General features: G+C 40.8%; 1 protein-coding gene across 3 annotated transcripts in view; it reads right to left on the bottom strand.

Annotated features, from left to right (window-relative positions):
• Positions 1–26,444, bottom strand: part of ECPAS (Ecm29 proteasome adaptor and scaffold) — a 71,679-nt gene that overhangs the window by 18,687 nt on the left and 26,548 nt on the right. For all 3 annotated transcript variants that reach the window (XM_056323681.1, XM_056323680.1, XM_056323682.1), the window contains exons 7-30: positions 25,816–25,955; positions 24,285–24,366; positions 23,911–24,030; positions 23,652–23,737; positions 23,334–23,412; positions 22,176–22,225; positions 21,564–21,630; positions 21,335–21,457; positions 20,087–20,190; positions 18,965–19,088; positions 16,647–16,727; positions 15,673–15,901; positions 15,035–15,126; positions 13,149–13,283; positions 10,934–11,099; positions 10,350–10,522; positions 9,744–9,845; positions 7,548–7,671; positions 6,435–6,580; positions 5,302–5,356; positions 4,416–4,530; positions 3,413–3,478; positions 3,042–3,159; positions 584–751 (exon numbers count right to left, since the gene is read on the bottom strand). In XM_056323681.1, the coding sequence (XP_056179656.1) occupies positions 584–751; positions 3,042–3,159; positions 3,413–3,478; positions 4,416–4,530; positions 5,302–5,356; positions 6,435–6,580; positions 7,548–7,671; positions 9,744–9,845; positions 10,350–10,522; positions 10,934–11,099; positions 13,149–13,283; positions 15,035–15,126; positions 15,673–15,901; positions 16,647–16,727; positions 18,965–19,088; positions 20,087–20,190; positions 21,335–21,457; positions 21,564–21,630; positions 22,176–22,225; positions 23,334–23,412; positions 23,652–23,737; positions 23,911–24,030; positions 24,285–24,366; positions 25,816–25,955 (2,745 nt within the window). The remainder of the gene's footprint in view (positions 1–583; positions 752–3,041; positions 3,160–3,412; positions 3,479–4,415; positions 4,531–5,301; positions 5,357–6,434; positions 6,581–7,547; positions 7,672–9,743; positions 9,846–10,349; positions 10,523–10,933; positions 11,100–13,148; positions 13,284–15,034; positions 15,127–15,672; positions 15,902–16,646; positions 16,728–18,964; positions 19,089–20,086; positions 20,191–21,334; positions 21,458–21,563; positions 21,631–22,175; positions 22,226–23,333; positions 23,413–23,651; positions 23,738–23,910; positions 24,031–24,284; positions 24,367–25,815; positions 25,956–26,444) is intronic.

Here is a 26,444-nt window from a genome sequence, read left to right as displayed (position 1 = left end):
ACTCTGATGAGGTATCAGAGCAGATGACTTCATCCTAAGATCAGCTTTGCTAGGAGAAAAGATCCGCAAACCCAGTTCCAGGCCTTTCACAGCAAAAGCAAGGCCACCTCACAAAAATCACTTATTTCTGAAATTTGTCTAGGAGAAATTTCCCTCAGACTGATGGAACAGCTTCTTCCCATGGGTTTCCTCCCACTTAAAAACTGAGGAACCATACTTAAGATGCTCTTGCTCTAGGAAGCACATCTTAGGCCACAAGGATTCCTGAAGAGCTTCTCATAAGCAATGTCAAAGCAATATCAAAGGGTGGAAAGACTCCCTTAAAGTAAAGTAAACCATGAACTCTTAACACTGGCTGTACAAACAAGGTCTGCGATATGCTTTCACATGTAAGGGGCAGTACAAAACCTGTGCACACACCCCAGCTCACACATGGATTCAAGCACCTCTTTCTCTGTAGGACAATACTTCCCCCCTTCCTGCACAGCCCCTCCTTTCACAAGATGCAACCGTCCCACAAGGATCTTTGAGATGCTGCTGGCTAGCAGCAAACCCACCGCTATGCACTTTGCTGTTCACTCACCATTGACTTGTCCATGACCAAGGCATTCCAAATACTGGTCATTGCCTGTCGAATGCCCAGGTTGGGGTCAAACTGGTAACGGTAGAGCCGGGGAAGAAGCTGGGGTAAAAATGGAGCTAACTGTTCTCCAGCCTTGGCAGCTATCACATTGAAACCAAAAGCTGCTCCCTGAAATGATGACAAAGGAGTATTTTTTGAAAAAATCTAATCACTCACTCAGTTACTGCACCTGAGCACACCAGTCAGTGGCAAAGTTGATTGATACAGTTTGGATTTAGACTAAACCAAAAGGGCTAGAATGGTACCAGAATTACGTCCACCCATCAGCACTACAGTACCACAGTGTTCTCAAGCATACAAACACACTCAGCAAACATAATACTTCAAAACTTCTTTCTCTTCAACCTTCATTTCAAGATACTGATTGACTCCCTTTGCAAAAGTGGTGGTGAAGAATTAAAACTATCAAGACTTGAATATACTCTTCTGAAAGATTCTTTCTCCATAAAACTGGTGAGGGTGGGCCACTGCTTCCCTACAACTCTGCTGTATTTAGAACAACTTAGTGCTGCGGGCATTTCGGGCGAGCGGGAGTCAGATTCAAATACTCACAGAGTTCAAGATCTGATCCGTTTATTGTACAAACCAGGTAGACTTTTATAAGGCATTCTATAAGCGTGCAATAATGTGATTGGCTATTTTACAAGCGTATAATAATATGATTGGTTAACAATTGTTTACTGGGAAGATTTCTGTTTCTGCTTGTTCTGGCATGTAGGCTCCTTTCTGCGGTTTCCCAGCTCCTCTTATCACGTCCCGTTGGCCTTGGTTTTGTGCCAACATCTGCAATTTGTTCCTCTTTCTTCATTCCACTGTTCTGGTCGTAACCTCGTCTTATTTCTTCAGTATTTTTCCACTTGCTTCAGAGTTCAGTATAATCGTTCAATACAGCAAGAGCCCAAACAACTTAGGAACTGAGAAGCTAAGACAACTTTACCTTACCTCTACAACCTGAAACTTCTGTGGATTATCATTTTGCATCTGTTCATATTTACTTTTAAACGCAAGTACTCTTCCATACTCTTTTCCTTCTCCAACACTGTCAATCCCACTGTCAATTGTAACACAGTGGAACTGATGCTTGCCTGTGAAGTCCCTTGGGATTTGGGAGGACAGCCCAATAAGAAATTGTAGTGCAGTGACAGCCTTTAATGACTTCATGTCAGTGTCAAAAGCTGCCACTCAAAACCCCATGCTAGGGATTTCACAGTACAGGGATGTGCTGTCTGGGTTAGTCTAGAAAAGGAAGACTAATAATGACACTCTCAGTTAGGACCACTGCTGTGATGAGCAAGAGGCTGCAGAAAATAGAAGGAAAAGGGAGGCATCATCTGCAAGGCCCTGAAAGGCCTGCTCTGCCTAGCTCTTGTGTGGAGGCTTGGAGCAGAGACTTCCAGATGCCCCTTTCAACTTGCATGATTCTGAAAATTCCTGAAATGCTAAAGCTGAACCTACAGTTGCTGAGTGGATTTTCTTGACTCATCCTGACTGCTGCAATTCCACAAGGGTCAGGAACCTAACCATGCTCCTGTCCTTCTCAGTTCCCAGGCAAAGAGCGGGAAGTCTTGAGAAGCATGCTGATTTGTCACACTCTGGATGAAACTTAATGCTGGGGCTTGTTTTTTGCATTAGGTGGTGTTGCCAGACTTAAAATCTCAGGTAGCAAGGAGGAAAGAGCGTGAAAGGTGCAGTATAGTAGGTGCAGCTACTTGGTTCTTCTGCATGAAAGCACTCAAAAGGTGCTCTGCCTGCTCCCAGGGTCACAACCAGTTTTCCATGCTTATCTAAAGCCAGTGAACAAGTTCCCAAGTTAAGCTCTGAGAAGTACACCTGAATCTTCAAATTTATGATGTGACTTTTTTTGGCAGGATGTGGATCCCGTACTATTTTGGCTTTGCTAGAGTTCCTAGTAGCTTTAAAATACCAAGACCCAGTTAAAAACGGGTACTTCTGGCAGCAGTGATTTAACTGGTATATTGTCAACTGGCTTAGCAACAAGTTCCTAAACTTGTTGCTGAATACTTTTTGCTCTGCCTTTTTACATAACAAAAGTCACCTTCTCTAGCATCTGAAAACTCATCCTGTTTTGAAAATATTACCTCGCTGTTTGAACATGTCAAGACCTGGCCTCTAAGCACACTCAAAAGTAAAGGGAAAGGATCACAGTTGATTCAGAGAGTAATGTAGAACGATATGAACCCTACGATACCAATGTTTTGTTGTAAGAATTTCAAGCAATCCTAAATCTGTTTTTCAGGCTGATAAATTTCCATTGAACCTAACATCAAAGCCTTCACAAGCAGTTACCCACAGATCCCATAACCAGAGCTAGAGAAATGCAGTTATTGTTTCCAGAGTTCATGGTGGGAATGGAAGTGGTACGAAAGCAGCAAATTACCTTCCGAGAATTCCACATGGCATGATGGTTGGCCAGGTTCATGAATTTGTACACCAGGTCTGGTTGATTGAGATCACTAGCCAGAGAACAAAGCTCCTTGTAGGTAGACAGGCCTTGACTTTGGAAAACAGAAGTGAGATCAGTGTCACTATGTTTAGCTACACAAGTGCCATAATAGCTAAAACTATAGTCAAACCACAGACTAAAGCAGACAGAGATAAATGAATACCCTATCTGTATCACAAGAAAATAGTTAACGGTAACTTAAAGAACAAGAAGGAACAAAAAGCTCAGGAAGCCGTTTTATAAGCAAGGGAATACTCTTTCAGCACTGATTGTGCGTCTGTCACTGAGACTGCCAGTAAACTTACCCATCTGGGGTTTTGCTCAGGCCGCCCTGAAACACCACAGTTTCTCCAGTCATCTCATGTTTGGCTCTGGTAGAAAAGAGGTCCAGAATTAGCTTTACCAAACTCTACCCCTGAATGGACCACACTACAGAACGGAAAGTTAATTTGGTTTGCTTTATTAACTCAGTAATTTCCCATTCCTTCAGGTCAAATCCCACAAAAAACATATAGGTGTGAAACCACACAAGCTGCAAGGAATCTCATTAACCCGTATCATGTGTAATATTAAGGAGATGCTGCAGAAAGTGAAGGTTCTGCTGTGCAGTCAAAAGGTAAAAAGTCAAAACGTGAAAGGATGGCTTTTTATTTCTGCTCACACACAACCCATATAATGGTTTGCAATTCTCTACTTCAAAATGAAAAAAATCCAATTTCCATTCATCTAATCTCTTTCAGTTTACCGTCGCTGGATGCCCATACTCCCAGCCTAGGTTTTTGTCATTCACAGTGGCCATACTCATACAAGATTAGACAGGAGTAGGCTGTTAGAAGAACATTTCCAGCACCCATGAACATAATTACTAGCCAGGAGTCCTGCAGGACCAGCATTGTTTGCAGTGAAGCAGACAAGCAACCATTAAACAAGAATTCCTCAGCAAAAGGTACATTTCAGGCACAAGCAAGTCCCTGCTTCTGCAACATTCACACTGTGCAGAGTTGCTGCAAGTGGCCATTGTCTTTTGCAATTACACAATGCAGCAAGTAGGAAATCTAACCCAACCCCAACTGATCTGAACTGCTTGAACAGGAAAGAACCATTATTTTGAAGCTTTGTTGAATGAAACAAAATCAGAGCAATTTCAGTTACTACAAACTAAGCTGAATTAAGAAATGTCCCAGTTTACCCACTGGGAATATACACATATTGGCTTGCCCCTGGCCACAAGACATCTCTTTCCACACGCAAGAGAGGTACACTTTTGTTGCCATCAGACACATAGCTCAGAGTACTCCCTCACTGTACCTTTTCCCAGTCATAAGTGTATCAACAAGTGTGGTGACTAGCTCTTGCTGATCCTGTTCACTTCCTAGTTCATATATCAGTCCAAGACCTTTTGAAGCAACATCTTGACTAAGCTCTGCAAGAAATTTTACAAAGTAAAATTAAATACAAGCATGTTATAAAGTAACATACAAATTTCAAAAATAAGTCCCAACCAAAAGATCTCTGTGCTGCAGTTCACAACTCTCTGTTTCAGACAAGATCTAGTCTGGCAAGACACCAGCTTTGAATTCTGAAACAGCTATTTGTTTTGAAAGCATACCGCCATCATTCCAGGTGACACCTTCATATTAATATTGTCAGTGCAGGTTTTAAAATAGCGGAGACAGTTCCAAGAGCCCTAAGTATTCTGACACACTGCTGGCCCCTGAAGTCCAGCAGAGTTAATAGTAATACTCTCTTCAACTTCAGTGAGCTTTGGATAGGCTGCCACATGCCACCCTTTCCACCAGCTGCAATGGGGAGAACTACCAGCCAAAATCCGGTAGCTTAAAGATGGCTTAGAGTTCCTGTCCATGCAGAACTCTGTTATGCATCCTGCTGCTCAAAGCAGTCCAGAAGCAGCACCACTGAACAGCTTCTGTCATTGCAGTCTGAAAGGGCAAATGCAGAAAAAGATTTGTGCATGGTTAGCAAAGAACAGAAAAAAGCTGTGCTTCTCATGACTACATGTGATGTCTAGAAAAGAAATCATTCCTATTACATCAGAAATAGGATGTTGCTACAGTCACCTTTTAAGGCTGACTGACAGAGAGAACGTAGGTGACTTTCTGCCTGCTCAAACATTCCCTCCATTCCGTTAAAAGACCACCAAAAGACACAACTCTTAAGATGCGATAGTACTTACCATCACTATCTGACAGAATTGAAACAAATGCACTTTGAATATCCTTGAGATGAGACTGTAAAGTGAGAAAAAAGGACATTATTTTTATCTCAGGTTTTGGATCCTTTGTCTGGTCTCAAGGCAAGTTCCTAACAGATAAACAGAGGCTACTGTACCAGTGAGGTTGCCTATTTGAGCTGCACCTATGACAAGAACTGCCCTCCTTTCCAGACAGGTAAGCAGCAGCTTTACTGACATTCACAGAAGGTAACAGTTATTAGTCCAGCATCTCCTTACAGCTATCATGCCATTAGTAAACAACTTTTATTTTCCTTATCTAATACAGAGGAGTAATGCAGCCAGATGGGGCTGTCTTTTGTGCAAGGACATCTTTACTTCATCCCCAAACTAGTGGATTTTGCCACCTCCCACAAGGTGCATTGTTTAGATCAGTGTAAATATGATCTTACATTTGCAAAGCACTTATTGTCCCAAAGCTCTTTATCATTACCTGGAGGGCAGAAAATGGTTACATGGTCCCATCACAGCCTGTAGTACCTCTATGCAGAGAGCAGACATTTTGGTTGGGAATGCTTTATTAAGTCCTTGCATGGGACCTTTCACATTCTCTCATTACAGACAAGCACCCTAAACATAAGGTTTCCATCAAAGCACATCAAAAATACAGAGCACATGAAGGACATCGTAACTGCTCTCAGGTACCAAAGTTGTGATAAACTCTGTGAAACCGGGTCCAGGAATTCCATCTAGTTCTCCCCCCTCTTCCCCAACTAGAGTGCCTTTTAATGTTTTCCAAAAATAAATCCTGAAAACTATACAGACACCAATCTCTCCTTCCCAAGGGAAGACGTACTATTACATGTTGCAACAGCTGTTCACACTAAGCTCACTCTGACTTCAGTGCAAGTCAGATGTTTACAAAGGTGCCAAACAGCCTTGTTCACCTGCCAGTTAGTATGTACCCCTAGTAACAGAAGATAAGGCACATCTCAAAAAGACCTCAATAAGGTCTCAATAAGTGCAGCACTGGGGGAAAAGAGTCAATGGAAGTGAAGGAGAAGGAAGGCACAGAAAGGAGGTGAGACAAAAACAGGGACAAGGAGCCAGTGTTGGGAAAGGAGCCTATTTCTTACCTTAATTGCTTTGTGTGTGCTCAGCTTCTTCACCATTGACAGAAGCCAGATGCAAGCTGCCTGCCTGACGTGTGGGTTGGGGCTGATAATGTGCTTGTTCAAAATAAGGTCTAGGACCCAGGGAACCACGTCATTCACTTTCAAACCTATATGGAAGAAAGAAAGGTGAAGGGGAGAGGGGGAACTTTGAGAATTTGCCGCACCTATTTTTTATTTCAATAATGTGCAGTGGCAATGCAAAACCTATTCAGGTCATAAGTACTCAGATGACACCTTAATCTCTGCTTACCTAGGAAAAGCCTTCACTGGAGTCACTGGGAAAGTATTTCTCCTAACAAACAGTGAACAGAATCCTCCTAACCCTTCCTGAAAGTGTTTTGGAGCCTGTGGCCAAGATGAGGTAGCACTCATACTGCGTGAGACCCACTGCACTACTGTTAGGACTCAAAATTTCTGGAGCAATGGCAGGATTTGGTTCCTATCCCATTCTGCACATGCTCAGCTTTGTGAACAACAGATATCTAAGACCACTCTTACAACATTAAAACACCTGTTTGCAGATCTAAGGCCAATAGGTGCCTGTTCTGAAACTAGCATTTTGTCATGCTTGTATTTCAGTGGGTACCAAATCTTAGTCTTCAAATAAAATTTCTGCATTTATTGCATGCAAATGTAATTTAATCATATCACTCCAAGTCGTTGGAAAAATACTTGTAATTTAGTTTTATAGTGCCGTTTCCCTGTGCAGGCTTCAAAATGCTATTTTAAAAGGTCTGTGTGTCTCAAACTTGAACTAATAAAACATGGCAGACCAAAATGAAAAAACCCGAAACAAATGCAGTGTCAACTGGCAGTGAATTAGATTTCATGAAGAAGCTATTTAAACAGCACATGAGACAGTCTTCTACCCTCCGAGTAAATGGACTTGAAGAGGTGAAACGACCCATATATAATCAGCACAGCAGAACATGGCACTGTGCTAACAGACAAAAAAGGCTCTTACTTCTACTGTTACAAATCAAACACCACAGAAAAAAGTTATGGAGCCCAGTGATTTTACACTGTATGATATTTTACATTCCTCAGCCTAGCCCCTGTATTAGGAAGGCCTACCTGAAGGAGGGATATATTCCTCCTCTGTGACTGTCCATGCATCACGTGCAGCCACTGAGCTGGTTCCTACAGCAGCACTGGTAATAGCTTCACCTACAGTGAACTGCAGTTCTATTTGTTTGGCCTGAAAAACACAACAGAGCCTCACTGACAGTACTAATTAAACACACCCGAAAACTTTTGGCACTTACTCCACAAAACCACAGTCCCTCTTCCAACCCCAACTCTCAACACCAATTTTCAGTAAGATCAATCCTTTGGTGAGCTTCTGAAACTATGTGGCACCTAAGACCCACTGAAATTCACGGAAACTGAGCAGATGTTGAACTCTCCAAGATATATGGTAAAAGCTAAAATTTCCATACTTATTTTTTAAAGTGTACCTCCTACAAACTATTTGCTAGTCTCTGCAAAAGTTCAAGTTAGTGAACAGAAAGAATTGGAGAGGCAGGATGAAAATAAAGTTAGAACAAGACTGACAGTCATTAATGAAAATTACTGTGGCTTTGTTACATATGCAATAGTAAAAAGATTTTCCTGTAATTCCCCAAGAGATGCACAAACCTGTTTTTCACATTAAAAGAGTACATACAATGCTTTCCTTTGCTTCTTTGTTCTATTTTCACTATTCTCTAAGCTCTCAGGAACAGAATGTGCAGAACTGTGCCACTTTTTGTCATTATTTATGATGAATCTTGAGTCGTAAGAACTGATTTCCATACCTTCTGAGCACCTTCTAGATTGCTTTTCTTACTCTCTGGAAGCATGAAATGCTCAGGCATTTGAAGAAGCCCTTAGCTTCCTGCAATCTAAGATAAATTGTTTTGTTTTTTCAAGTACACATTTTAAAAAGGAAGCTGTTAATGTCCCTAAGCAGTTAAAGGAGGTAAAATTACGTTTCTAACTGCTGTTTCTATGTTCGTGTACGCAATGTTCTTACGATTACTGCTTGTTTGATCACATCAGGTTGAAGGACTCAAGGTCTGTCTGATATATTCAATAGCTGCTTCTACAGCGCTGAACCCTATGTCAGTCTGAACAAGAAAGGAAGGTGAAGCAAGCTGTAAATGAAGAACACTAAAAAAAGTTCCCTGACTATTTGATTCTGCTGTCTGGCATACTGCAATATGTACATCAGCTCTGAAGTACTGCTAAAGAATGAAGTCTACTACACTGATGCATTTAGACTGACAGCAGATACATACACATTCCTATAAGGAAAGCTTCTAATTCAAGTCAGTTGTATCAGCTGAAGTAGTTCAGATGAAAAAAAAAGATTTATTTATGTTATCTACTTTTACGGTTCTTTTGAAGAACCAAGTACAGGCCTACAGTTTCACTACTATAAGCTCTTAAGATTTTATACATACAGATAGTTCTCCTGAAGGGGAACACATATTCACCTCAGAGACTGGGGCAGAGACCTCAACCGACAAGTTTTTGAACTGTGGCATAAAATGTTTCACAAACCCCAAGCCTACCTCTGCTCTCTATTTCAAGGCAGTTTTAAAAAACCCAGAGGCACAATTACAAAAAGACAGCTCACCTTGTAAACCTGGCCCTAAAGTATACAGAAAACATTCAACTAGAAATACTGTCCTGGTTGCAGCTGGGATAGAGATAATTTTCTTCTTAGTAGCTGGTGCAGTGCTGTGTTTTCCATTTGCTGTGAGAACAACATTGATAACACACTGATGGTGTTAGCAACAACTAAGTTGAGGACATTTTAACTTCTCAGGCTCTGCCAGTCAGAGGGCTGGAGGGACACAAGAAACTGGGAGGGGACACAGCCAGGGCAGGTGACCTGAACTAGACAAAGAGGTATTCCATACCACGGGGCATCACGCTTGGTGTATAAACTGCGGGGGCTGGCCAGGGCCTGCTGATTGTTGCCTGGGGACTGGTCAGGAGGTGGTAAGCAGCTGCTGTGCGTCACTTGCTTTCTTTTCATTCCTCTCCCCTTCTCCCTCCTTTCCATTATAATTATTATTATTGTGGGGTTTTTGTTTTATTTTATTTCAGTTATTAATTTGTTCTTACTTCAACTCTCGAGTTTTACATTCCTTTCCAATTCTCCTCCCCATCCCTCTGGGTGAGGGGGGAATGAGTGAGCAGCTGCATGGTACTTAGTTACCAGCTACGTTAAACCACGACAAATACTGCCATATAAAGAATAATAAATTGATAATGCCTCACCTCCACAGAATCCATTAAACCCTGCAGCAGTAGCTTCTGGTGGGGAAAATCTTCATCTCCCACTGGGAAGTAACCTAATGTTTGTATTGCTCGTTCCTTCATCTTAAATACAAACAAAAAACCAACACCATCACATAACCTTCCTCCTAACTCCAGAAGACACACTTTAAACCCACTCCTTCTCACCCCTGATGAAGTTTCACTTAAGGTACCAGAAGTTAGACATGCAAGTGACTTATTAGATCAAGCAGTGCACCTCTCTTCCAAAACACAGATCAAAACAAATGTCCTGTTACCTTTGAGATTATTTCCAGGTAAAAGAAAATACTCACATTTTTCTTGAATTAAAATTACAACCATTCACAGTTTTCATCCCTTAAGCTCCTACTTACAACTGCAGAAAGCACAGACAATCAACAGCTAGACAACACTGGAAAAATCCTTAGCCTAATTCTGAAAACCCTTAGCATAACCCTGACTCACTGAAGCCAGCAATAAGCCTAATTCCTTTAAAAAACAAGGCTCAGTTTGGCAGGTAATACATAAACCTGGGGACAAAGCATTCCAGAAGTGAACAAGAATCATAACAATACTACAAAATCTTGCCTTATTTGTTTCCTTGCTGGAAGGGATGCGGGCCAATAAACTTTCAACAAGTTGCAGCTTTGTAAATCCTGTTCCTTCGCTGGGGATTGGCAATGGGCCGTTCCTGCCAATTTCCCCAAGAGCTGTACAAGCAGCCACCACAAGGAAGGGAGAGGAGCTGTCCAGAAAAGAACCTACAGGAAAAAGCAAAACAGGGTAGCTTGGATTTTATATTAGTATTTAACTGTAGGCAGGCAGGCACTTATATTTTAAATACTTTGCTTCTTGCATGGGTATCTATCTCCTTTACAGCTGGTAGAAAGCATTATGCTAGAACGCAAAGTGAAAGGAGATAACTGAGGAGCCTAGGCAGTGGCACCAGTCCTAATTGTGCAATGTTGGTATATGAGCTAAAAGTCCACCTAATTCTTGTTGAAAAGTGTTATATCCATACATCAGATGACATTTTTGAAGGCTGTAAATTCTATAACAGAAAGTGAACTCAGGATTACAGTATCTATGGGCTGAACACCTTAGAAAATTCCTCAGTCTGGGGTGGTTAAAAAAAAACCTGTTACATGCAGCAGTCTTAAGTAGGAAGTTACCTATTGTCTCTGTTGTCGACTTTATGAGTTGTTCTTGTTCCGGCATCACTGCAGTGTTTGGGTGTTCTATGTCATGTAGCTCCATTGTTCTGATTTTTCCTTTAGCCAAGTACCTTCCTACTGTAAATCCCAAAGCCAACAAGGATCCGTGTTGGACCTCCGGGCTCTACAGACAACACCAACAGTGCAGAAAACCTCATTGTCAAAGTAAGTAACCCTTTGCATGAAGTTTAAAAACATATATGGACAAGCCAGATGAGAAGGCATCCTGAATAATGCAGTACTAACACACAACGCAACAACAGAGAGTTTGATATTGCTAGTGATCTCTGACGGATGGAGTCCTTTAAGATAAATGAACAAGGCTTAAAAGAGGCTTAGGAAGACAGATTAAGAACTTATCACCAGCACTCACATTCCTGAAGCCTACCTTTTGGTAGCTAGGCAAAAAAACCAACCCCAACAATCACATTTAAAAAATCCAACTCACCTGATTTGTAAGTAAAGACTTATGAAGGTGAACTAAGTTAAAACTATGCTGTCTCTACTTAATAACTGGACCTTCTCAGATTGAGGGGACAAAATGTGCCCTTTGGTAAAAAGCAGTAAAGGGAAATTAAGTCTAGATTTGCATTGCTAAGAACAAGAACACACTTGGCCTATAAATACTGAAGGCAATGCCTCTACACAGTTTGGTAGGCCACAGACTGTGAAACCTAATTATTGCAATTAAATGTCAAGAACATTAATTTCTCCAATGCTGATTTAGTGTGGAGACTATCTAATGACGGTGCTCATTCCTACAGGTGAATTCTAGCAAAAAGATTTTGTGCAGAAATAAGGCTGTGAGACTTACATGTTACCTTAATTAAAAAAACACAAGGAAGGGGGCAGGAACTTAAAACTCAGATTAGTTAAGTCTACCTAGCTTTTATCACAACCCTGCAAAAAGTTGCATCAGTGCAACTGGGCTGCCAGGACAGAATCCTGAAACTAGCTTGCCCAGCAGGGACTGCTCCTTGTCGCGGTCTCACAGCTGCAAAGCCAGCTGAAGATGAGTCCTTCCCCTCTCTTCACTTCGGCTACTCATTTTCACTGCAGTGAGCCACTAGAGATCACCACCACCCACCCCTGGCTGTATTGATTCAACTGGTTTGGTACACTTGCAGCAAAACAGAGTTCTAACTGACGCAAACTCAAAAATGCATGGGAACACCCTGCTTTTTTTGTTTCGTGATTGACATCTCTCTTCATTCTCAGCCAGTTTCTGCAAAAGGTTTCACGTAAATCTTAACAATGACAGGGCTTTAGCTCCCAGACAGAGCTTTGAGAGAGTTAAAATAAATTGTGTTTGCTAATTACAGCAAAGTGATCAGCACCTCTAGTCAACATTTGAGTCTGCTACCTGCAATGTAATATGGTGGCCTGTTCAGTCCTTCAGAGAGACTGATATAAAAACGTCTTTGGGAAATGTAACCTAAAAATACTACTACTTTCCCTGCCTTTCAGGATTCAAGACACACCAGCACAGAAACCTGCCTGATTTGTTTTCAGGAGTCCTTCTCCATGCCTGTAGTGGCAAAATGCAGAGATGAGGATCACAGGGAGGGGAAGAGGGTGCCCGAGGAGAGAAGGCTGGCGAACCCACCATGCAGCGACACAGCAACAGAAGGCTGCTGAGCAGTCCATGTGGGGTGGGAGGGAAGAAGCCAGCCCTCACCTGGCAAGGGCTGCTGGCAGGACAAGACCCTGAGGCAATGAGGAGCCAGGAAGCGTTTATGGCTCAGGAGGGGATGGGGGAGTTAAACATTTCACAAATTAAACATTTTCTTAGTTCTGTGGGTTCCCTGTAGTTGCTCACGAATAAGGAACTGGTAAACTGAGGCAGTGTGATCTATTGCCACTCAATGGGATGAGGAATATTTAGCTGGCTAGAATTGGTTAAATATCTGACAGTGCTGGCTTTGCTTAGGAATTGCCTCCAGGAAACCTTCCTACTGACCTTAACAACAGCTTCAGGGATTAATTTATTTAAAGATCTGCTGAACTCACCTACAACAAAAATCCCTTCTCACAGGCCAACTGGAAGTCAGCTGGTTAATTTTACACTCAGATTAAGGCTAATACATCTTGGGCACACTATGAGATTCAGATTTCTTATTAGTTACATGACATGAGGAAATCAAAGAAGTAGCAGACAAAGGAAGGTAGTTACATGGTTGTCTTTTGTCATCTTGATCAGCTGCTCCAAGGAGGTCCTAAGCTCATCTCCAGACATGGTAGACAGCACGACAGAATAAAACAGGGCTGCAAGCTCACGCATTTCTTCTTTGTTTGTATTCATCAGGCTCTGCAGGAGTTTTTAAAAAGAAACATAATATATGGAAGCAGCTTCTCATACCACCTGTTCATAGAGAGCTTCAATATACAAGCACAACTGTCATGCAGCTACACATGTAGTACTTAACTCAGAAACCACTCTTTAAACTGACAGCATTATTATTTAGTAAGAAACAAAGTACTCAGTTCAGCAAAGCATTCATTACACACTCAGTGTTTAGGAGGATGGTTACCACTAGCCACAAGAGGGCTACCCATCAGTTCTGCGTTAAAACACGCTAATTGAATGCTTGGCCAAGTTTTGTCTTCAGACATGAGCTTCCACATTTTGCACCTATACTGAGCTAAAAAAAGCTCTAAAGAAACTATTTCTCCTGAGCTACTGGAGGCTTCCATTTCTTTTTATTAATCAAAGGGGGAAAAAACCTGAGGTTAAACCAGTTAAATCCAATGGTGACAAAAAAAAGTGTCCAGGAAAGCACAGCTATCAATGCAATTTATGCACTTTATATTAGACGTTGTATTATTTAAATTGTTGAAAATTTGAATTTGGGAAGCCTCAGGTCATTTGTTAAGATACAATCTCACCTCTGTCATTAATTTGAGGTGTAATGCATCACATGTAAAAAATTCATACCCAAATTTGAATGGCTTGGGCCACCACAAAGGCGGCAAAAATGAGCCAAGCGAGAAATGAGATCTGGCAGGCATGAAAACGTAACTCTAACTTCATCTCAAAACTTGCATCAGATCATGTAGCCGACAAACTCCTGGAACTGTTCCTTCCACTTGGCAAAGTGATATCACACAACAGATGATTTACAACAGTATTTCTGGAACTAGGTAGTATCGGTTACCACTCCTGGAAGCTGAATTTTGCAAATGGACACCAGATCAAAGAAAAAGAAGGGTTTTCTGCAAATGATGAGCAATACTGAAAAGCAGAATGATTTTAAGTCCTTTCCTTTGAGGTTCATACCTGCATTTAACTGAGACATGATAAACTGTATACAGTCCGAAGCAGCACAGAAAGGAGCAGGAGAAATTACTAGAACATATTCTGATTTTTCTTTAACTTGACCAAGTATTTTTTTCTGCCAGATTCCCCCAATGAAATGAAAGGCAACCTGCAAGAGCTTAGCAAATCCTGGATGCCTGAAGCAAATCAAAAACATTAAGTTGCCTGAGAAAACAATCTAGGGAAAGGAGAATTCACTTTGGTTTATTCCCACGCAGACTTCAAATTATCCCTTTTTTTTTGTTCAAGGACAATAAAAAAAAAAAACCAAGAAAACCCCAAAACTCCACAGAAAGGGCTCTAAAACAGAGATCTAGTTAATCTCATTTTCTGCAAAACCACTCACATCTTCCCACTGGAACATTCCCATTGTTAAACAATTCCTTGAAAAATGTGCAGAATTCTTTTTTCAATTTTCTTTTGCTGTTTAATGGATTTTCTTACCAAGGGGGAAAACTGACTGACTATACCAACAAGATCAATTACATAGATTACCCAAGAAGATGTAGGTCGATGAAGAAAATCAGTAACAGCAGACAAGCAAAAAATAATTTTCCCTATCCTGCTATATATAACACGTCATGAGGTGCTGTAAGTAGAAATACCAGATTTCAAATTCAGTGCATGCTTGGAAATAATACTCCATTCCACCATAGGAGAAAGCCAATTTTTTCTAATTCAAACCCTCTACATCCCAAAAAACCAAAAAACAACAACAAAAAAATGGGGAAGTTTCAACATACCTTTATCCAATCCATTTTGTCTACAAATCTAGTGGCTAGTTTTTCTGGATACACTGAAACAACTTCTAGAAGACAATACATGACTGGCAAACCTAAGAAGTAATTAAAGAATCAGGTTATTAAACAACTGCAGTATTTACAACAACCTAACAATCAGTGATAAAAAGAGGTTAAGAAGTATGAGGCATTTCAAAGCACTCATTTGCAATTCACTAGGGATAACAAACAAAACAGAAGAACAGGGTACAGTATTTCTCAGAAATATTAGGAAAAACTAACAGAAGCAAACATTCTGGTAGCAATTTGTTCTAAAGGTATTCCAGCACTTTAAGACTACGCTTGTCACAGATGCGCCATTATCAGAGTGAGGAAGACATAGCATTCACTGGTGAGGAAGCTGTTACAGGCAATGGCCTCACAATTTTAAAGCATTATGTCAAGCAATGCTGTAATTTTACTGTCCTGCTTTCTCCCACCTACACAGCAGCATATAAAGGAACAAGTTAAAACTTCTCACCATATTGTCAATGTCACAGTTCTGTGATTGCTACAGCCAAGTTCAAAGCATTGGGAGTGGCAACTCATTTCTAGTAATAGAAGACTTTTTCTTTAAGATGATGCTGCACACAGCTTCTTACCTCCAACACCGGCTAAGACCTGCTGAAGAAGGCCAATATATACATGTACAGGGTTGGTTTCTGCACTTTTTGAAGAGGAGGAGGAAGAGAAAGAGATGTGGTTGCCAGACATGAGGTTTCTTATGTAACGTCCAATGGCTGGAGCATGATCTTGCATATCTGCCAAGCTCTGCGAGGCTGGCACGACACCTGCACTGTGAGCAAGACACATCCGCAGATACAGAACTATCTAAGTAGAGAAGAGAAAAACACAGGATACCAAGTGCATGAGCGCTTGGAAAACCATGGAGAAGACCAAATAAAAGAGCATGGAATATGCTGTATTTAATGTAATCAAAACAAGACAGTTTCCTCTTTAAATCAAATCTAGACAGAAGAGTCAGGAGACAGGAACAAATACAAAGCGTAACAAATCTTAGGACCAGTTAAGGCAATACACCTGCGTAAGCAGACAACCCTACAGTGCTGGCAACACTCTCAAAAGATTAAATTATACACAGACTTCTGGTTTACCATCAGCGGATGCAACCTTGCAGACAATTCAGCCTGTATCGCGCACTAATTTGGCATGTATACGAATGCAATCCAACACACTGCTAATACAGACCTTGCATCACATCTGAATTTGTGTTTACACATCACTGAAGCCAGGGAGTCTGCTATGAAAAGAACAGCCTCAAGAAGCATAATGGGACTTCTGCACAGGATTGCCAGTTTCTCCCTCTGACAAGCTATTATATTAGGTACGCTGCAGAAAGCAGCCCTCTCAGGAACATTCCTCTCAATCCTCCATGACAATCCTGTTCAGACTGCCCTTCAAGGACAGACAGATACAAGATGGAGAGTTAATCCCAACATCTGTCTCTAAGAAGAATTTCAGGATGTAGGGCAACTTACGGTAAATGTTAGTTTCTTATACTGTCCTCTAAATAAATAACGGTACCATATCTGAGGAAGTAAATCCAGACAATTACCTCTGCAAATGTGGCAGGATTGAAAGGCAATGCTGCAGTTCCAGTCATATATTTAGCTGGAGTTTTCATTCGGTGAGAGGCCTGAAAAACAGAGTATATTAAGAGTGGAACATTCAGACCTATGAACAGCAGAGATGTTGGAAAGGTCAAGGAAATTTTGCTGATGCAATTATGTTTATCCTCCACTTAGCAACTGAAAATGTACAACAGTTCTATAACAAGAAGGGCACAGTGCACTTGAATAGTACAGTTTAGGTCCACCAACTTTATGTCCCTGTCAACTCAGAATGCAGAAACTCTGAATTCACGAGAGGGAACGGCATGGGAGGCTGGACGAGGACAACATTCTTTCTTCCTCCCAGGAAAAAAAGAAGTGCTTTAGAACTGGAAACCAAAATACCTCATAAACTTCCAAACTCTAAGGCATCCGAGCTGACAGGCAACCAGGAAGCTTGGAGACAGCAGCTCAGCCTGGAGATGCTGCAGAGCAGCCAGGCTTCCCCAGTACCAAGAGTTGGGCAACTTGTGCTGTACCAGCCAAAACCAGGGAGCCTCCCAGACCCTACCACCTGCTAGGTAGAAGGCCACTGCAGCAAATGAGTAACTCCTTTCCATGGGAATGTGAGGTTTGACAAGCAGGAGTATTCCAGCAGAAAACCATCCAAGCAGAAGGTTTCCAGTAACACCCACTACAAATACTGCAGAAAAGCATGTCTGTATTCTCTAGGTGATACGCACATCAGTGCTAGGGCTAGATTCAGCAAGGAAGCCTTGCATCTGAATAAACACACAAGGTAGTCGCACAGAAGTCAACAGATCCTCACATCTCAACATGCTCAGGTCTTTTGCTGCACTGTAACTGCAATGACATCCAGAAAAATTCATGAAAACCCGAATTAATGAACCAGAAGATGACCCTCTTGAATACATTCCCATCATATCATGCAGATCAGGTCCTACTCTTTCATGTACACTTTCTTGCAGAGGGAGACAAGGATCATGCTAATGCATGCAGGAAAGCCCTTTTGCATCTTGGTCTACTGTGCCAAGCAAAGCATACAAACTTCTTAAACATCTTCAACACTCGCAGAGTATTCGTATGTGAAAATTCACACTTCAAGACAACTAACCAAAGAAATGTACCTCTGAAGATTTTTTAACATGCCTTCAGGACATGTAAAGAAGATCTGAAAAGTGCTCAAAGAAAAAAAATTTTAAAATTCAGCCAGGAGTGAGGGAATCTTGTTTTTCTCAGCAGTGATTAGACTAGGCTGATCCATATGTATTTAGTGACATTACAGAAGTCAAGGAAAATTAAAAAATTAACTACAAGGGGACAGGCATTTAATAGTGTTACCTAAAACTCAATCTTTGTTTCTTAATTTTTCTGTATCAATTTGAATAACCAGTATTTTGGACAAAAGCAAGTTTTTTCATAAAGCTTCACATACTGTGTACACCAGCAGAGTACACCGTGTTTCACAAGAAATCTCTGTTCTGCTACAACAGAGCTCTTGCAAAGCCAGATGTGCTCCAACACGTTAAGACTTCTGATATTTTTAAAAAAACAAAAGTAGACTATCACAGGGAAAAGAAGTACCGTCAGTGACCCTCCACATCACCTTTATAGCTTATAAGCCTAGCGTAGCTACTACAGACATAGGTGTGTAATACAGACTACATTTTAACACTTCTTCAGATGATCTCTCAGTGCAAACAGTGAGGGTAAACTCAGTAGTACAGGTTTCAGTATATCATTCCACTAGACTCGTGAATGGTTATTTACATGGTCATTATTTCCACAGATTTCAATGAAGATAAATAATCAAGCCTTTAAGTCAACAAACCAGACTTCTTCTCTTGTTACAGCATCTCCTTTCCTAGCCAGGAATCTTTTTTGGTTTATGTGCAATATTAATTTTCATCAGCCCAGCTGGAGCGCCATCTTCCTATCCCTTCAAGAACATGTTTGTGAGCAAACTGTGAAACACACTGGATTATCACTCTTGAACACTGGATTCCCCAGTCCACACATCTTCTGCACCAACAGCACCAAAGCAAAATAATGCCTTTGTTAAAGGTCCTGCCTCCTTGTTACCTAACACTTGGATCTCTCGCAATTATGGCCAGCAGAAGGTAACAATGAATGCTAGCTAACCTTGCCAATGCAATACTATGTGTGGTCTTCACTGTGACTTTAGCTAACTTTATTCCGTGGGGGAGGTGAGGGAGATGGATACAGGGAAGGGAAGACCACACCTACTACAAGCCTGAGCATCAGGCATGTACTTTTATATACTGGGGCAGAAGCACTGTACCTTGTCTTGAATGTAGTGGACCATTTCAGGGAAGGCAGGCATCTGCTTCCCAGAACTCTCCTTTTCATTTTTACCAGGAAATGTTCTCAGCACCCGCTGGGCTTCTCCATGTACCTCCTCCCGCCTTTCAGAAGAAAAGATAAGACAGAGGTGTTATTTGCACAGAACAAATTACCTGTAATGGGCAATAAGGTATCTTGGGAAGCTGGGGGAGAGATAACACTTTTTAAGTAAGAAGTGGGTTTTTTTGAAAGGAAGGGAAAAAATGCTTGCATTAGAACTTCTAGTGATTTGTTTATTTTAGAAGGGTAAGAAAAAGGATAGTGATGAGTGGCCTCTACAAAAGAGGCTGGATAAGCCCACTTCTGCTCCTCTTACATCCTGCTAGTGTTCACTGGTTCCTGGTTACCACACCCTTCTTTTCCTATCTGCTCCTCCTCTCCATCACTTCCTATATTCAAGCTTCAGCTGACACCTGTCAGGTTTATCACTATCTACTTAGCAGAAGGTCAACTCCTGAAACAGTGCTGACACTGCAACGACAGAAAAGTTTGTTGCAATTGATCTATTTAGCTTTCCTTAGTTACATAATAGCTAATCACATCAAAACCCAAGCAATTAAGTAAGCTGGAAAAAAATCCACCACTTAAATTGCAGTAACAGAAAATGGCAGATGAAACTACTACTGTAATTTAATGAGTCAACTACTCCTCAGCAGAGTGGCAGCTCTCACAGATGCATGCTCCTGACTCAAGCTAAAAACAGACTGATAGAATTTGCCAGGAAAAAATAATTTTTAGCCACTGTAAAGATTATTTCAGTTAATGCATTTTTGCTTCTCAACTGCAATTGATCATTAACATGAAGTGCTTTAGTGACAGTGGTTCATCTGAAACAAGAATCCAAGCCAAAGACTACCATAAGGCACAGCAACAGTCCTCTACAGAACACTGTCACAGAATGCCCCTGTGTAAAGGATAATTTCCAAATCATCATACTTGATTTTAGTAAGCAAGTTTTTATGTACATATGAACACACATACAGATGCACTTATATTTCATCCAAATATATACTGGATGCAAATGTGTGTGTGTGTGTGTGTGAAAATTAAAACAACTTACGGGTCTCCTGCAGCTAACAGGAGTAAGTATCTGGAAGGGATATGATCTGGAGGGAATACCGTGCTAGCAAATTTCACAGCCACTTGACGTACTTGAACTTCAGGCTTAGAGAAAAAAAGACACAAACATACTGTTGAGTTTGAAAATAAACATGCTAACGACCTGCATTCTCCCCTTTTAAATCATCAGTCATCTGCTTTGTCCTTTGGTATGAACATGACCCAAAGAATTTTGACATTTTGAGACACTGCTCTTGCTAACTCTTCATATTGCAGGAGACAGGGAAAACAAAAGCTAGCTTCTCATATAAACATATACAAGTGGAAAATAAAATGTTTGATACATGCACGTGTTTTTGAATCACAAATCAGGGCTATCACTAATTCTTAGACAGCTCAACTGCCCCAGCCAGGCAGTGCTGAAATGAAGAATGATATACATCATCTATCCACACAAAACAGATCTGCACTTAGGAGCAGCACAGCCAGAGGTGGAAAAGAAACGTTAGGTTAGGGTCGTCATTCTCTTTGCTGCATTCAGATAGTCTCAAAATGGTATTGCCTAGTGACTTAGATTGCTCAAGCACCCAGGCAAAAGAGTCATCAGCATGAAAATAGTCTCTTACACAGTTACTAGTGCAACCACTAGAAATACCTCTACAATCACCCTGAGAACACATGCAAGCACAGAGTATGCAACACCTACTCTTTCCGAAAACCCAGACTTCTGGGGAATTCTGAACACAAGATGACACTCAGTAAGAGCGTTAGTGAAGTGTGGTTTCCTCTGGGTTGGTGTCTCAAGGCTGAGTTCCTGGGGAGGTTCTCAGGTGCCTTATAATGTTAGAAATCTCGCAGCACACTAAAAACCCCACTTAGCAGTGAATGACCCTTTCTACCAAGCTCTTGCTTTCACAAAGTATTTCACAAGATACAGTCCCTGAAGTAAGGATACTTCTCAAAAGTTTTCTTAGGAGACTATGAGAGACACACAGTGTAATCACAATGGCTTTGTTTCTTTGCAAACCAGAACACAAATAGAAAACTGCATTGTCTCTCTTCTTGCAGCCACAAATATTAAAAATATTTCATCTGAGCATACACAACCCCCTTCTCCCAGATCAGCCAATACATTCAGTAAGAAAAGGGAGACCTGTTCCAAAAATACACCACAGGAAGTGTCAGGAAACAGAAAAACAACAAATAGCTCTTTTTTAAAGGTACTTAATTTTGACTCCACTGAAAATACCTTTATTAAGTATGAAGCTACAAGAATTTCCATCAGGGTACGCTGGGCTCCTTCCAAGTTACTGTATGCTCCAACCATCATAGACAAAGCCTCCTGAATGGCAAGCCTAGTATCAGCATCTTCCTGCAGTACAAAACCAAGAGTTTTCACTTTACAGCATACAGTAACAAGAATTAAGCAAAACCAGCATAAAATATTAATAATTTCCCAAAACACCATGAGCACCCACCTTGCATAAAGCTTCAAAGAACTGCTGTACCAGTGCTATATCCTTGGTAAACAGCTGAGGCATTCGGCTGAAACGAGATATTTTAATCCATGAAGTTTTTGGGTTTTTTACATTGAAATGCTTCACATTTCATTGGTCTTCCCCTCATCCCACATTTTAACTGCCAAACAAAGCAAAGTCAGCACAGAAAGTTTGCTCTATCTTATCCATTTCCACCATGGAGCAGTATACCCACACTTAAGACAGTTTGGGAAGTGAGGTATTCTACGGACAATCCTTCAGATCACCAGCATATCACCAAACATGTCACTTGTCTAGCTTTATGCCCTCTGCTTTTTGCTGTACATTCCTTAAATTGACGTTTTTAACAATCCAGAAAATGGAACATTTCTTAAATTCTGTGCATAATTCATGAGCAGCCACTAATCACTGCTAGAGAAACTATTGGCTAAAACATTTCTTTTTGCATCTTTGGAGATGTCACCAGAAGAATGCTTTTCTCTGCACTGTATACTCAATTTGCAGGTGGCATAAAGCTTGCTGCTGATAAATCAACAGATTACTCTGGAAAAATTATGCAATGCTCCAGTGCTTAAACGGCGCTTCAGTTACCTGGAGAGCTTTCCAACCGCTGAATATGCCATTGACAGCAGTTTTGAATCCTTGAATGATAAAACAATAAATAAAATTCAGCAAAACCAGAAAAATATAATGGCGTATCTTTTATAATTAAATATTTACTTTAAATTCTGTCTTCAAAGCGCTTGAATAGGTTTTCATGGATAAAGAATCCTGGAACATAAGATAATCATACCTGAGAATAAAAGCATCAGGTAGGAACAGAGGGAGCAAGCTTTTCCAGCAGAAACACAAAATTGCATATGGTGACAAAATGTAAATCTTCCTTCTGGTCTCAGCTAATCACATTTTATTTCAAAAGAGACAGCTAAGTAGATTCAGCAAGTATACGAAACAGTAGCAAAGACACAGAAACCTTCTGCTGGCCCTGAACAGCAGCTTTACCCATAGGATGCTGTCTGCACAACAGATGCTACAGATGACCAATGCAGCACATTTATATGTGGGCTTACTTCCTCCTGAACATTCCTTTTTCATGCCCTTCCCAATGGCAGGGGAGGCCTATACTTTGGAACACCGACTCAGGCCAGAAGGTCACAACCAACAGTTCAAATGAACCAGCAAGAGGATCAAAGCTGCAGCAGGTGATCTGCAACATCAGCCCTTTGTCAGATATATGTAGGGGTACTGTGGGGAATTTGCCTTCTGAAACGGCAGCGGAAAGACTTCTTCAGGCCAGACTGGCATTTGCAGTTTTGTTTGTAACACTGTTCCCACAGCAATACCATCCCTGGACAGAGAGGATGGAAGGTATTACAAGCAGGCCTATACAGCTGCTTATCACAACAGGATGTATGCCTGGAGCTGAGGCCCCTGTATGCACCAGAGTAATGAGCAACAAGAGCAAGATGCTACTGTGCCCTCACTCTTCAGATTACCAACATGTCGATTTCATGAGACTTTGCAAAGTGTCCAAACACCTATCCATAGCTGTCAAACAAATAAAACAGTTTTCCTATATAGCCTTTTATAGCATTTATTTCTCTTCAACATTTCTTAATAGGTATCTTTTGATAGCCATCTTGGGCAACAACAAGAACACTTTATCAGTTTCCATCATAAAGGTATTTGTCTTTTGCTTGTATTCATATGAAGAATTATAGCTCTACAGCAAAGAATCTTTCAGCTTACCTCTTTGTATTCATTGATCAGCTTTGTAAGTCCGTTCAAAAGCATTGGGCCTAACGGCTTTATTTTACTTTCTGGACAACTGCAATTAGAGACAAGAATAAACAAAATACTATCTTTTGCATCCCTTTTAGGTATATACTGTCAGTTTCATTTTTTCCTCAACTTTAAGCTGAGAAATTACATTTTAATGTGTGCAAGCACACACACACAGATTTCAGGATTAAGGAAAAAAACCCTACTTTCTATGAGTTTTACACAGGTAGTAAACAGGCTTCCAGACAAATAGCTAAAAAACCACTGCGCTCTCTAAATACTTACATGATACAGATATGATGCACAAACTGCAAGGACAGATTTCTCAGTTTTGCATTTGTGTTTGCACCAAAAAGTCCATCATAAACCACCTGGCCAAAAGGAATAAAGAGCAGATCAGAAAGGTCTGGCTTCACTTTCAAAGGTTTTCTAATTCCCCTTCTTTAAACACTATCATCAGTAACAGCGCTTCCATCCCCTAAGTACTAAGGGAACTGTAATATCAAGCTCATTGGGAAGAGCAGCTTTGCAATGTAAACATTACCTGAATGTTAGCTGGGAATGTTTCTGCAGCTTGCCTGGATCGCAGAAGATGAGGAACTATCTTTAATTTAACACGGGTGCTGACTGACTCTCGTTTCATTTCTGGTTTCAGAACAGATCCCTGTCAGAAATAGAGTTCAAATAATACAGAGCATCACTGGACAACTACTTTTAAGTTAGCTAAATTACTTTCCATTGCAAATCAGAACACACTGGGACAGAGAAAGAAAATTTATTCAACAGCAAAAATGTTCAGTGAGAGCAGAAATCAAAGGAAGTGACAGATTTAAGAAATCTGTGTCTTCTCCAAATAAAATAAGGCAACTAAAATTAAAGCTTCACAAATTAAGCAGGTATGGCACTTTGAAGGCTTACCTCCTTGGTTTTCAGTGGTATATCCCCAAGATACACTTTATACATTTTGTTGATGATAGCAGGATTGTTCCAGTCAATTAAACTAAAGAAAAAAACATATTTAACACCAACATGTTGTGATTCTGACCTTCAATTACTTTTAAAAATATGTATTTCATAACGTTTCACATCAAATTCATATTCTTTGCTGAGTTTTAATAGATCTAGTTTGACTTCTAATCACTCCTCCCACATGAACATAATATATAATCATGAAGAATGTGATTACAAATTTCACATACAAATTATGACAATACAATTCCAAATAATTTGTGAGAAACCTACATGCTCCCTTCTCTCCCACTGAAACAAGACATATAAACAATGGTAGCCTACTGACTAAATACAGAATGGTCATCCATTAACAAGCTTCTCCATCCATTTAAACATCTAATACATAACCATCTAATGCCAGCTATTGATGAGACTGTTTGGAACTCACACATACATCCAAAAAACACCCCAGTGAAAACAAGAAGTTAAACATGCATGCTTCAAAAGAAGTGGAAGAGATAAAACTATCTCTTTTCTTTCAGATCTGTGAACAAGTGAGCTAGGAAGTAGCAGGGTTTTTCTCATAAAAGACATCGAACATTGCCTATTAACATGCATTTTGCCTACACATGTAATTTGCTCTCTGGGCAAAGAAAGAATACCAACAAAAAGGGAAAGATGAGACAAGCAGCAAAGGAGAGACTGCCTTCCTTAACCAGGCTGGCAACACCTACTAGAATCACCTCCACTGCCACAATGGAGGCACATGAATAGACTCGAATGGAGAAGATTTCCCATTGCGTATTTGACTCCAAGATAAATAGCCCTGTACTTGTAGTAATACAGAAGCCATCTGCACATTTCAAAGGCAGGTCTCTCTTGCTCCAAATCTCCTACATGAGCCAGCAAACCTTGTATGATCAATGACTCAGCAAATAGTACCACAGCTATTACTCTGGCCTCTTGATGGGTTAGACAGAAGCATTGTCTGTAGCTGACGAAAGGTGGACTGCAGATGAGCAAAAGGTTTAATAATGCAGAAAACGGTGGCTGCCAAGCTTCCTAGACTATAGTCCACTTCACAGTTACAGTCTCTTTACCTCCTTAATAAATCAAATGAAAGTATACTTTTCTGGGAAAGACAATATAGGTAAGCTGACCAGTTGTGAATCACTTATAATGCCTTACTGACAATCTATAGTCCACAGAAGGTAATTTGGAAACGAAGGAGTAAGAAAATGGCTCAAAAGCAGTACCAAAGATGATTGAAAACAGCTAAAGCTGCCAGCTTCACAGCCAGGTGATGTTCCCAGCTACAAGACTGTGAGCCACACCATTCCCAGCCCTGTGTGGATACACAGCAGCTTTGCAGGTATGCAGGGAGAGAGACTGCAGCCTTCTCTCTTTCAGAGCACAGTCTCTCTGGAGCACTACATTAATTGCAGCTAGCTCTCCTAGGAACACTAGCACCAACATTTCCAAACATCCAAATCTGTACCTTTGTTTGCTCTTTAGTTCAAGGTCTGCTGCGGTGGCAACACTGTGTCTTGTATCACTGGAGGCTACAACCAGGTGTATAACAGCTTCAAGTTCTGGCACTTGCTCAGCTTCAATGAACTTCACAATCCCCAGCTTACACTATTCAACAGTGGGGAAAGTAAAGGCAGTTACTTGACAAGAAAGCATTACGTTACAGCAATGGTAGCACTAGCAGTGCAGCTGTCTGAAATGATGGCTTCTGCTTGGTAAGGAAAAGTTCATATACTCTCCATCTCTTCAGCTGTACCCTGCTCTTGCCTCCTGCAAAGCAGTCACCTGCAGCAAAGTATCAGCATTACAATTAGGGATATTCTGCAACTTCTCTACTAAATAAGGATGATTCATCAACAGGAGAGAGTTTTGCAACCTTACTATCTCTAGGAGGAAAATGCAAGAGTAGGCTGCAGTCACAGTTGCCTCCTAACTAGCTCCAAGAACTGCTGGCACCTCCCACCCCATCTCACTATAACAAAGTTCCTTACGGCATCATGCAAAGTCCATCAATAAATTTATTCTGGGCAACAAAAGGCCTGATCAGAATTAGTTATGTATTCTCCCACCAGCCTTACATTCTTCTGCCTGTAGCGA

The sequence above is a fragment of the Falco biarmicus genome, chromosome Z (assembly GCF_023638135.1).
Source record: "Falco biarmicus isolate bFalBia1 chromosome Z, bFalBia1.pri, whole genome shotgun sequence".
In the NCBI taxonomy this organism is placed as follows: domain Eukaryota; kingdom Metazoa; phylum Chordata; class Aves; order Falconiformes; family Falconidae; genus Falco; species Falco biarmicus.
The sequence above is the reverse complement of the archived record's forward strand: the minus strand, read 5'-3'. Positions and strand labels throughout refer to the sequence as shown.